The sequence below is a fragment of the Coregonus clupeaformis genome, chromosome 34, assembly GCF_020615455.1.
Source record: "Coregonus clupeaformis isolate EN_2021a chromosome 34, ASM2061545v1, whole genome shotgun sequence".
NCBI classification, from domain to species: Eukaryota; Metazoa; Chordata; class Actinopteri; order Salmoniformes; family Salmonidae; genus Coregonus; species Coregonus clupeaformis.
Window position 1 is genome coordinate 32,993,909 of NC_059225.1, and position 13,964 is coordinate 33,007,872.

The 13,964-nt window shown below is 39.0% G+C and overlaps 1 protein-coding gene across 1 annotated transcript in view; it reads left to right on the top strand.

Annotated features, from left to right (window-relative positions):
• Positions 1 to 13,671, top strand: part of LOC121550029 (POU domain, class 6, transcription factor 2-like) — a 116,816-nt gene extending 103,145 nt beyond the window's left edge. Inside the window, exons 9-10 of the mRNA XM_041862093.2 lie at positions 2,744 to 2,912; positions 10,111 to 13,671. Coding sequence (XP_041718027.2) covers positions 2,744 to 2,912; positions 10,111 to 10,633 — 692 coding nt within the window. The 3' untranslated portion in view covers positions 10,634 to 13,671. The remainder of the gene's footprint in view (positions 1 to 2,743; positions 2,913 to 10,110) is intronic.
• The last annotated feature ends 293 nt before the right edge of the window (positions 13,672 to 13,964 follow it).

Consider the following 13,964-nt stretch of genomic DNA (forward strand, 5'->3'; position numbering starts at 1 on the left):
GAACAAGACAAGACGAACTGGCAACAGACAAACAGAAAATGCAGGTATAAATACACAGGGGATAATGGGGGGAAATGGGAGACACTTGGTGGGGGGTGGAGACAAGCACAAGACAGGTGAAACAGATCAGGGTGTGACAGTTGCCGGATTCAATCGTTGGAATTGTAAGAGTTGTTGCCCTGTCCCTTTCTCTGTGATTGTCATTCTAATGGAATCCAGAAAGAACAAAACCCTGTCCTCAAACATTTACATCAAAAGGTGGAAAGTTATGGGTAAAGATACAAAACATCCTAATCAAATTAAATATTTTTCTTGATCAAATAACATGGAAAACAACCACTTTTTGTGCAGTTACTGTATTGTACATTACTGTATTGTACATTAGCTGGTCATCTAGGTTTGTACCTGTAGACTTTCCATCACCATGAAGAAAAGCAATGCACAATACAGTAATTGAGTACATTGAGACATCAAGTGGTTTGTGATGAGGTGATGTGAGGATGTGGCTCAGTAGGTAGAGCATGGCGCTTATAGGGTTGTGGGTTCGATTCCCATGAGGGACCAGTATGAAAATGTATGCACTCACTACTGTAAGTTGCTCTGGATAAGAGTGTCTACTGAAAAGGAATGAATAGACCATTTTAGTTTTCACATAGAAATAAGTTGCATTTGCAAAGTATTTCAAGAAACTGGAAAACATATACCAAGCAAGTATTTCTATATTCCACAAGTATTATCAGATTAACTGGTTTGTACAGATAATTATCAGACTCAATATATAAATGCTGGTAAACACTCAAATACATTCAGTTAAAATGTTTTCACAAAAGTGAAATGATGTAGATGTCTTCAACGCGGGCAAAAATAAAATTCTGCATCCCCCCGGCAAAAAAATCGCAACACCCCTAAACTACTTCCAGCAGCCTTAGAATGTATTAGAAATCAAAACATATAGCCTAACGTTTGTATCACAGCTAAAGTTTCATAAATAACTCTAAATTAAGCATATAGGAGGACCTGTTTATTTGTTAACCGCTCAAAACAGAATAGCCGCATGTGCGCACTCCCTCAACTCGTTTGGGGAAAAATATCCTTTCTATTTTATTCAGCTATGTTCAATTGTATTGTTCTTACTATAGAGTAATATTAAAAAATGCACGAGAATTATAAGAAAATCTTGCCTGCTAAATGAACTAGTGTAGCCCACAGCCATATGGCATAGCCAGATCAGGGCCTAACATAAGGATGACTCAGTATGTTATTCTATTCTTCTGAAATGGGCTACATTTTCTTAATATCATAATGTTTCTTTAGAGGTGCCTAAAATAAATAATGGATTTATTGTGTTGGTGTAGGCTATATTAAATGGATTTATTATACTTTTTTAAATGTAGATGTTCCAAAGGTCCACATCCGTGGCTTGCAGGCTATGTGTGGAAGCCAGAGATGCTAAATGTGTCAATTACCATGAGACCGGCAGTTATTTGAATGACAATCAACAGCTTATATGATGTGGATGTTTTGTATCTTTGCCCATAACTTTGCACCTTTTGATGTAAATGTTTGAGGACAGGGTTTTGTTCTTTCAGGACCGCCACAGCCCTAGCCAGGCACACCAGTTTGTGTCAAGAACTGCAACGCTGCTAAGTTCTTCACGCTCAACAGTTTCCCATGTGTATCAAGAATGGTCCACCACCCAAAGGACATTCAGCCAACTTGACACAACTGTGTGAAGCATTGGAGTCAACATGGGCCAACATCCCTGTGGAACGCTTTCGACACCTTGTAGAGGTGTTCTGAGTGCAAAAGGGGGTGCAACTCAATAGTAGGAAGGTGTCCTTAATGTTTTGTACACTCAGTGGATATGGGGGTCTGCAAAGCAGCAATTTACAAAAACATTTCTATAAAGTGAATTCTACACAGAGGAGTTTTATGTCATCTTTCAACACTTGAGTTGTGCAGCGCACAGCAGCACAGTCTTTCTGTGGAGGCCTCAATTGACTAACCCAAAGGAGGGACACATGAATGGGAATGATTCTCTAATAAAGATTCCACAGACTTTTAAAAAATGATAAAAGCAGGGAGAGTGGGTTATAAAGCTGTTTGCTTTCAGACTGCTTATTCTTCTTAATGAAAGAAGGAATGTTTACTTATTAAATAGGCATGGCTTTATGCCGCGGAGTCTGTTGTATGAGCTTTTATATGGAAGATTAAAGGAGGAACATTTTCAATTTAGTGTTAAACGCAAAGCCAGCCTTTCACTCTCACTACCATTGATACAGCACATGCTGTACAGAGACTGCTATTATCAACTAGAGAGGGGCAGAGAAGCACCAAAATGAGAATCACTGCTAACTGATTGTAGATTTCATAATATATTTTCTAAAGCTACTCTTTGTTCATCATCAGAGAGCAGCATGGTCACATTATATTGGAATGTATATGTATTAGCTATATTCTTTGTATCCAGTACTTTTAACAGTGCTATTCAGGTAACTGAAACCCGACTCCCTCTGCACTCCCTGACGAAGAGTTTTTGAGATTTTCGTCTATTGAACAGGCCATCACAATAAAGGCATTTTAACTACATGAAGAGAAACACTGATGAAGACAGCTTGCTGTCGAAACGTTGGTGAATAAATAATTGCATCTAGTGTGCGGATTTTCCTTTTCTTTTAAACTATATGAAGAGTGCCTTGGTCCTCCTCGTTCTTTGACCCCCTCTCTCTCTGTTGTATTGTAGACCCCCAGATGGCCTCCAGCGAGGTGGATGGGGTCAACCTGGAGGAGATTCGGGAGTTCGCCAAAGCGTTCAAGATCCGCCGCTTGTCCCTGGGCCTGACCCAGACTCAGGTGGGTCAGGCTCTCAGCGTGGCCGAGGGCCCAGCCTATAGTCAGTCTGCCATCTGCAGGTAAGGAACGCTTGGGGTTCCAAGTGATTAACATCGAAGCATGGTATATCTTAGCATAGCTCTGTTGATTATGGTGTCTTCAGGAATATTCCTATCCTTCCCATCAAGTGATAAATGGGTTTTTCTTTACTGCAGTGCAGAATTTAAGTTTACTAACTAATTGTGGTATTAAAATGACAAATAAATACAATACAGTGAGGGAAAAAAGTATTTGATCCCCTGCTGATTTTGTACGTTTGCCCACTGACAAAGACATGATCAGTCTATAATTTTAATGGTAGGTTTATTTGAACAGTGAGAGACAGAATAACAACAAAAAAATCCAGAAAAACGCATGTCAAACATTTTATAAATTGATTTGCATTTTAATGAGGGAAATAAGTATTTGACCCCTCTGCAAAACATGACTTAGTACTTGGTGGCAAAACCCTTGTTGGCAATCACAGAGGTCAGACGTTTCTTGTAGTTGGCCACCAGGTTTGCACACATCTCAGGAGGGATTTTGTTTCACTCCTCTTTGCAGATCTTCTCCAAGTCATTAAGGTTTCGAGGCTGACGTTTGGCAACTCGAACCTTCAGCTCCCGCCACAGATTTTCTATGGGATTAAGGTCTGGAGACTGGGTAGGCCACTCCAGGACCTTAATGTGCTTCTTCTTGAGCCACTCCTTTGTTGCCTTGGCCGTGTGTTTTGGGTCATTGTCATGCTGGAATACCCATCCACGACCCATTCGTTCTCACCCAAGATTTGACGGTACATGGCCCTGTCCATCGTCCCTTAGATGCGATGAAGTTGTCCTGTCCCCTTAGCAGAAAAACACACCCAAAGCATAATGTTTCCACCTCCATGTTTGACGGTGTTGATGGTGTTCTTGGGGTCATAGGCAGCATTCCTCCTCCTCCAAACACGGCGAGTTGAGTTGATGCCAAAGAGCTCGATTTTGGTCTCATCTGACCACAACACTTTCACCTGAATCATTCAGATGTTAATTGGCAAACTTCAGACGGCCCTGTATATGTGCTTTCTTGAGCAGGGGGACCTTGCGGGAGCTGCAGGATTTCAGTCCTTCACGGCGTAGTGTGTTACCAATTGTTTTCTTGGTGACTATGGTCCCAGCTGCCTTGAGATCATTGACAATATCCTCCCGTGTAGTTCTGGGCTGATTCCTCACCGTTCTCATGATCATTGCAACTCCACGAGGTGAGATCTCCGAGGGAGATTGACAGTTCTTTTGTGTTTCTTCCATTTGCGAATAATCGCACCAACTGTTGTCATCTTCTCACCAAGCTGCTTGGCGATGGTCTTGTAGCCCATTCCAGCCTTGTGTAGGTCTACAATCTTGTCCCTGACATCCTTGGAGAGCTCTTTGGTCTTGGCCATGGTGGAGAGTTTGGAATCTGATTGATTGATTGCTTCTGTGGACAGGTGTCTTTTATACAGGTATCAAACTGAGATTAGGAGCACTCCCTTTAAGAGTGTGCTCCTAATATCAGCTCGTTACCTGTATAAAAGACACCTGGGAGCCAGAAATCGTTCTGATTGAGAGGGGGTCAAATACCTATTTCCCTCATTAAAATGCAAATCAATTTATAACATTTTTGACATGCGTTTTTCTGGATCTTTTTGTTGTTATTCTGTCTCTCACTGTTCAAATAAACCTACCATTAAAATTATAGACTGATCATTTCTTTGTCAGTGGGCAAACGTACAAAATCAGCAGGGGATCAAATACTTTTTTCCCTCACTGTATATTACCAGTTTTATGGAAGTAAATATGTATTATACCATTTCATATCTGAATGATGGACAATCATTTCTCTGTAGTTCAACTGACCCTCTTGCTGCACTCCTGTCAGTATGCAGTAGTAGCTACAGTAGATGAAAGCACTCAGCACTGCTGTATTTGAGAGTGCACATAATCTTCTGGTGTCCATGACGGCTCACATCCATATTTCATCTCATATTTAAGCAGACATCATTAAGATATTAAAATGAATACATAATTGAAGACCATCCAGTCAAATGAAGCTCTTTGTCCACTTCTTTCTCTCCTCTCACACGACAGCGCTGTTCTTTATGCAAAATACATTACCTAGAGTATTACACGAAGCACTTAAAGCATTTAATAATTACTAAGGCCTATTGCTGTTCCCTCTACATTGGGCTTAAGAGAACCTGGCAAGAACTGGTCTGTTAATAAGATTGTTGTGTTCTACAGTCCCGTAAGGACATGCGTTTAGTCATGAACAGCTGCATTATCTATTCATTAGATAATCAGACATATAGTGTTTTACGAGATAGTCTCTTCCTTTTTATGCCTTCCTTCCACCTGGTTAACTTTAGTACCAATGAACTAGACCCTTTAGAAATACACCTACAGTATCTCTAATCAGGCAAAGTCACATAGGGTGGGTACCATTATATTAACACAAAGAGTTTCATATGATCAAAAAGTATAATAATGTATGTTTTGTTTCAGTTTTTCCTCCCCGAACATGTAATATACTGTATGCCATTTAGCAGACGCTATTATCCAAAGCGACTTACAGTCATGCGTGCATACATTCTACAAATGAGTGGTCCCGGGAATTGAACCCACTATCCTGGCATTGCAAACGCCATGCTTTACCAACTGAGCTACAGAGGACTACAAGTGAAATCAATAGTTTTAACAATATCATAATCACGTTTACTTAAGTTCTGGCATTTGGTCGTGACCTTACTGTGGCTAATTTCCTGTTACCTTTTCATTTTTCTCTACCCATAGTATTTTGCTTTACCATAGTTGCATGGTTCACTGTCAATAGTTATCAGCACTGTACCCCGTCATATTCCTGTATTCATTTTCTAATGCGTTTCTGAAATACATGTGCTTTGCTGATGACCTGCTGCCCTGCTTATGTGACACATTGGTGCAATGGGCTTTTAACATCAACATCAAACGGCCGATATAATCTGAAACTGGAGGGAGCAGGGTTCTTATAATGGACAGCCCTTTCAAACTAATGTTTAAAGTCTTAAAAATCACACATGAAATATTTACAAGCATCCATAATTCAGATATTTATAACATACATTAAAAGCCATTAGCTTAAAAATAAATAAACAGGTAATATGTCCTTGTGGGTTTATTTATGTCGGTAAGACAGTCTTTTTTTGTTTGTATGACATTGGACATGACAAGCATCTTCTATGTTTTAAGTAAAGAGGCAGTCTTCACATGCTTTAGTTTAGTTAACATCAACAGAGTCATGGAAGTTGGAGGAGAAGAGGGGACTGCATGCTAGCTCAGGGGCATGTTGTTGTCCTATATCACTGGAACAGACAGTGACAGATGGTTCCATCTTGTCTGATTTCATTGCTCACTTTGTTAAAAAGCTTTATTAGCTTATCACAGGGGAACAAACATCCCATAAGTACATCATCAAACCAATGGGTTTGGATCTTGTCTTATGATAGAGTGCTTGGTACATACAGTAAATACAATCTGTCATATTGCTGCATGTCATATTTAAGGGTTAAACACAAACTATTATTCTATTGTATAAATTATTTATAGATAATGTTGCAAATGATGATTGATGGCATCGATTCTTTCACAAATGGAGGACACATTTTATTGCAGAAAAATATGCATGAAGTTTGAATCCACCTCCACCTCAATGAAGCTACATCTCCAAAGATTCACAGTGCTCTTGATGTGAATACTGCTCACAATGCATAGGTGCACAATGTTGTCTTAACTACTCATTGCTGGTGTAATTCTTGAAGAGCAATTATGTTGCCATGTTTAAGCTGCATGCATTTACAACATTCATTCACACTAGAACACAGCCCTTCCACATCAATGATTCATATCTCATGACAAGAAACTGTTGTCTCTAATTTGCGCATCAATGTAGCAGAAACGTGCCTTCACATCCTCCATATTTGTAGCAGAAACGTGCCTTCACATCCTCCATATTTGTAGCAGAAACGCGCCTTCACATCCTCCATATTTGTATTTTATCACATCCACTTCTTTCTCTACCTGCTCCTGGTATGTTGGATTAATATCTGAAAGATGGGATACTGATTTAATACATCATATCAGTCCCCTGTATTCTGTTAGTAATGGACCCTCCACTCAGTCAAAGACCCACTCTTAGCCATGGCCTCACAATATTCTTAAAGGGTTAAATATAAACAGTACGATAGTCATATGCAAACCTTCATTTTGGGCTACACTTAGCAGATGTTTGCGCATGGCCTGAAAAAGGTACTTTTAAGACCGTTAAGAGAGATGGGGGAGGGGGGTAAAAGAGATATGTATTTATTTTCCCCAGGTGGTTCTGAACCAGTGGGAACCAGCTGAGCAGCTCCCGACTCATTTTAGTGCATTTGGTTCCTGTTGATCCATTAAATGTCCTGTCTCTACCGACTCCTTATATGTACTAAAGTATTCCCTGCAGTATATAACCGTCCTCTTTCCGCTGTTTAAAAGGTGGTTATAAATAATAATGACAGTCGACAAGCAGAAATGCAACAACAATCAGAGAGGGGAAACAGGAAAAAACAGGCAGGGTCCTTCTTCAGTAAGCTAGGGCAGCATCACTTCCCTACTGTTCTGTATAACCAGCCGACTTGCCACTAAGAAATATCTTTCATTTTGTTTGTGTGAGAGGGGTCCTTTCCCCCAGCTCTAAGGCATCTCCTCACCTGCCTGCCAGGAAGATTCTTTCAAAGACATCCAATTTTGGTCAAGGTCTTAGAAGAGGCCTGGACAGGAACGGCTGTTGTTTTAAAGGGGGATCACCTTTTCTCTCAGCTGCTCGCTCCCGAACACCTGGACAGATGTCTGGACTCTCATTAGAAGGCAGTCAGCTCAAACCACACTCTGACACTGACCCCAGCATGAGAGAACCCCAGCGCCTTTAGCCCAGGTCCATCTTCCTTCATCATGTGAAAGCCAAAAGCCATTTCTGTGCTTGTCTCACAGAACTCTGCAACTGACATGGTCAGAATACACTGAGCTACAGTACAGATACTCCTGAAAATGTTATAATAGTACATTAGCATCCACTATTTGTTGAGATTACACTGATTCAACAAGCCATAATTCAGCTGCAGTTTGTGACTCAGGAACTCTATCAAAATGTTGTAACTATAGTTTTGTGCTATTGAAGGTACTTTTCAAAAGCACTAAAGTGCACCATACATTAAATTTGAAGAATTACTTATGCTTCATGCATCCATAAACTCTGAAGTATATTCAAGTCTGAAGGGTGGAAATGTATTCATATTAAATATACAAGAGAGCTTGAGGAGAGAGAAAAGTTTGAAAAATGTATTAAAATGTGAATTTTGATTAATAATTCAAACTGCTTTTGTAAAGAAATTACAGTTATGTATTTACACTTGCTCAAATCGCTTACAAGCATTTTTTGGAATAATGACGATTTTCAAAACAGAGTCCACAAGACACAGAACTCTGTGGCCTTTTGCAAAACAGTAAATAGGTTTTCGAAATGTAGTTGCCTTCTGAAAACATAAATACATTCATTTAAACTATATTATACAGTCAAAATTGCAAATAGATTCATCAAAAGAGCATGACTGCCTGCAAAAAGATGAACACAACTATACTTATCTCTTGAGTCCAAGCAGACAAAACAGAAAGTTAGTCTGTCTTTAAAAAGATCCCACTAGATCAATACATTTTCTTTGCAGTCACTAAATCATGCAATCAAAAGTGCAGAATTATGGGCAATTACTCTCCTTTTGTGCATATTTCACCAAAAAATGTCATACACATCAAATCAAATATTATTCCTGATTTAAAAAACAATATAATAATAAGCCCGTTGTGCAGGATTCATTCATCGATATCATCACGATCCAATTCCATGTATTCAATACATAGGCTGGTTTGCTCACATTTTGTAGACTTTCCAATTGGTTACAGAAACACAATCCACAATAGAAATAGGAAACACAACTGATACAGTATGAATGCATAGGCCTCAATGTACACCAAAGCAAAGCTCTATAATGGAAGGTAACAGTGTTGGAGATGATGACTTAGGAGGAACCCAAAGAGACTTAAAAGTAACCCAACTTCATTCTCTGCATCTCTGCATGTCCTCAATATTGTAAAAAAATCACAACAATTGGACAGTTCCCATTGCCTAGATCTTTCCATATATTGTACATGGTATGACACTGATGGGGGGATTTAACATATTGTGCAGTAGTATTTATTTATAATATGCCATTTAGCAGTCGCTTTTATCCAAAGCGACTTACAGTCACGTGTGCATTCATTTTTATGTATGGGTGGTCCCGGGGATCGAACCCACTACCCTGGCGTTACAAGCACCATGCTCTACCAATTGAGCTATAGAGGACCACAAATGCCAGAAACAGTGAACACAATTGCACACATTCCTCTTCTGATGAAAGCAATGAGTTAATATTCTGTGAACAAAACACTTAACAGTGAGTTTTGTATTCATTGTTGACGTTTGTATTTAAAGTTTTGCAGAAAAGTGGTCTAAGATATGCAAGTCAGGTACAAAGGCAAGAAAATGATCAGTTCTGTAAATGTATTTCAGCATTTGATCATTGCTGTTCTGCTATAGATACATTTCAACACTGATCCAAAAATTGCTTGTACGCGACTGAGAAGATCTAAGTGCATGCACTGCTGCCTTTTTCACCATATTAAAAACCTAGATTTTTTTATCACTTCAGGGGAAGGTATGGGAATAATGTTAAATTCATTGTTTGGTTAACCCCTTTTTACCTTTTGTTGATTGGTGATATAATATGTGGATTATATTTTACATCAATGTGTAGTGTAATCTACATTTGCTAAAGCTCAGTGTTTGATCATGATAGTCACATGATCTGTCAGTTTTTTTTTGTCTATCTGAAGTCTATTTTTAGCTAATGGCAGGGTCTCCTCGCTCCAACACTGCCTTTCTGGGACAGAGAATCACAACCAAATACAAGACAAGCGAAAAACAAAATAACGCTCACTTCCAACTGCTACAACTTTGGCTACACACTGTCATGAATGTATCCAAGGCTGGTGGGTGTCTTTGTCCCAGTGGCAGTTGTCTGGGAGAGGAGGCCCTTCCAGTTCACTGAGGCAGGCAGGTTATCCCTTGGCCCAGCAGGGCACCTAAGTAAGATTCTTCTCTCTCAATTCTCCCCAGACACACCATCCTGAGAAGCCACTTTTTCCTACCACAGGAAGCCCAAGAGAACACTATAGGTAGCAGTCTGACAGGCAAACTGAACCCTGGCCTTTTATATCCTGCCAGGTTTGAGAAGTTGGACATCACCCCAAAAAGCGCCCAGAAGATTAAGCCCGTTCTGGAGCGCTGGATGGCCGAGGCCGAGGCCCGCCACCGGTCCGGCATGCAGAACCTGACCGAGTTTATCGGCAGCGAGCCCTCCAAAAAACGTAAGCGGAGGACCTCTTTCACCCCGCATGCTCTGGAGATCCTCAACAGCCACTTCGAGAAGAACACGCACCCCTCTGGACAGGAAATGACCGAGATAGCCGAGAAACTGAACTATGACCGCGAGGTGGTCCGCGTCTGGTTCTGCAACAAGAGGCAAGCGTTGAAAAACACAATAAAGCGGTTGAAACAGCCCGGTGACCTGGACCTGGACCTCGGCCCGACCGCGCCCATGGACCCTCTCTCTGATTCTCTGGATGAGACCCCAAAATGAACTACCAAAACTAGAGGTAAAGAGAAAAGTCCTAACAACATGGTGGATCATGACCCAAAGTGGGATGAAGACTGAAAGAACATTCCACCCCTTTTATAAAGTCAACTGAAAGGACATTTATGAAAGTTTGCAAACAAGAATACGTGTTGTCAGTGTGATTACCACAGTTATTTATTTAAATGACCTTGCCGAAATCCAAAAATAAGAAAAAATATATGTTAATATTTGAGAGAAAATAATTCATGGAGTTCTAGTTCTGGCCTCATAGACCAGAATATTGTCCAAATTTGGGTTCCCATTAGGGAGATTTTAGTAAAGCGATCATGCCAAAATCAAAGACAAAAACACTAACTACTTACCAAAGTCTGTTGCATCGGAACACTAAGAATAATTTTTTAAGTGTAAATGTGTTCTACATTTTTACATTTGTACTGGCAAGAAAATCTAAGATATATATGTGAGTTTGGCTGTACATTTTATCTTTGTCTCGCTTCATTTTATCTCCTGGGTTTATATGTAAATATCTACGAAATTGAAACCACAATGTCAAATTTGTCGTGTAAATGCATTTTTTGCTGTTCAACAATGCCATATTGTTTGTCTCAGATTCTTTCTCATCTGCAACTATTTTCAGTCACAGTGTAACTTTGTACAACTTTTACAAGTATGTATCGATGATTTTATGAGATTGTTTTTATGTTTTGGAGGAAGGGTAATAAACTGAAGTCTGTCTGAACAATGAGGGGATACTCAGTACCTAACCATATAGGTTCTGTCTCTGTGCACCAACTCTATTGTGGATATGCCTAAAGCTATTGTATCTCATTCTGTTGCCAAAGCCTGATAGCCAAAGAACACATTACTTCAGCTCAAGGACTTGTTTTTAGTTATTTTTATGTGCCTAAGTTCCCTTTCTCTGGTTCTTTTTACTGTAGAGTTTATTTCATACACTGAGCTCAACTAAGTTACACAAAGGCCAACAGAATGCCAAGAAACATTTTGATTCCAAAAGAGAACTCTTTGTTTGTTGACAACCCTTTGATATTGCAATATAGAAAATGGGTTTTACTGTGAGGACTTTTATACCCATCCCTTCCTGAAGTGTGTGTCTAGTTTGGTCTGTTTGCAGAATTGCTCCTGCATGTTTGAGATGAACCTCAAAGTTGGACTTATAGAAATATGGAAACAAGACAACAAAACACAAAAGGCAGCCCAAGCTTCAAATCAATAAATATATGTATATTCTTCTGAGTACATTGTCACCGAGAACAAATTACACGTTAGTGGTTTTAGCAATTATTTTACATTTTTGTACCCTTAAAGCAAAATATGCATTACTTCCCTTCAGCATTCAGTAACTCATTATAATCTAATCAATCTGAATGTTTTCTCATCCCTGAATCTTTGTTTTCAGGGGTCAAATATGTTTTATGAAATGTCATGCTGCTGTTTTGTGTTTATTTTCTTTTAGTGATTCTATAGTGATGCCTTGACAGACAGTATAGCCTAATTCAAAAAGTATATTGGAAAAAGTTAGCCCTTTCACAAGACATAATCCATATTCATTTCAACCAACAAATCATAAGGTGTTATTGCTGTGTAGCTGTGGATCTAAACAGGGTGTCATCATAACGTCTAGCTCACCTCCCATAGGTGTACTTCAATATTACCAGGACCCACATGGAGGATTTAAGGAATCCATATTGTTACACCACTGGAGTGTTAATAACCTATAGGCCTACTGCCACTGTGTTGAACTACTCTAAAGAATATTGCAAACTGGTACATACATGTAAAACCACTTCTCAGAACTATTAAGGTTACACATTGATATGAAATGTTCTAATTTGATTCATGTAAAACACTTAGTCCCACGTTGCACTGTTGCTTACCTAGCAGCATAAAGTGCACTTGATAACACTTACAAGCACATAAGGAAATAGATAATAGTTGAGGATAGTATACAGAAGGCTGAGGTTTGAGAGGCACTACATAGGAGCCCCATTACGTGTTCATTTACCCTTTATTATTTACTGTAGGCCGACACTGAGCAAAGATTAAAGTTTTTTTTTGTTGCAGGAAGTAGTTGTAAACAGTGTTATATTGTAAGACAGTATTACTAAATGGTGGTCAATCATAATATACTGTAAGTCATATGTGATTTGAATCAATTAAAAAATACTTTTATGTGTTCCCTCTGTCTCTCATCCCCTCTCATCCCAACATGTAAGAGAAGTGATGATGTGGTTGCTGTATATTATGGGCATGTAGTACTGAGGCTTAACAATGAAGCTGTAACCAAAACCAAAAAGAACGGAGTTAAACCTTCACGCAACCTTTCGATGCTGGACCAAAGCTCTATAGTTATATGCACATTGTACAGAGAAATGGTTTAATGTTGCTGACAATCTTGAAATACAAAGAGAATCGATGAGTAGATAAGTAGTAGTTCTTTGATATTTGACCTCACCACTGTCCAACACATTGTGAGCAATGCCATGCGTTAACCATAATAGAAAAAAGACAGAAAAAATGACTCCTGTATGTTTGAATGTAGTGTTAACTTCTCATGGGGGGAGGGTGTCTGAACAGAGATTCTGTATGACGCTCGTTTTACTTTTGCCAAGTGGTTTCCAGGTCAGATGGACTTTCTAGACTTTGTTGTTACCTGCTCTGCTTTTTTTCTCTCTGTGGCTATGTTACATACACTTCTCAGTTTCAGTCTCCAAGACGTGCCCTATTTTATAGGGGGCAAAGAACGCTTTATGATCGTACCCAATTATGTAAAAAAGATACATGTTTTCAAATTATATCCACACAGACTCATACACCAACTGGTTTGAAATATTGTTATAACTCAAGAAAGACCTTGAAACCAAAGCTGATGAACCTGCAAAGGTTGCTTTTAATTTTATGGACTGGAAATTGTACTTAAGCTATAGAGCAATATCTGTTTCGTCATTTAAGCTGTGCTTTGTGTATTTCTAAAAAGCTTCAAGTCTGTCACATTTATTTGTACCATAATTAATAATAAACAATTGTTCGACATGAATGGATTGTCTTGTTTATTCTGAAATGTAGCATAAATTATTTTAATCTAAATGATATTGCTAGTGTCTTATAAGCACCAAAAGGACATTTCCAAAGAATGATCTGGTAAGAACTGCATATTTTTTTGTACAGTATACTATTAGAATAAAAGGTTATAGAACCAAAAAGGGTTCTATATTGCTTGCTTCATATATCACACCCCTAAAGGTTCTATAAAGTAGAACCCCAATTAACCCTTTTTTTTTCAAGGAAAAGGGTTCATTGGGGTTCTATATAGAAT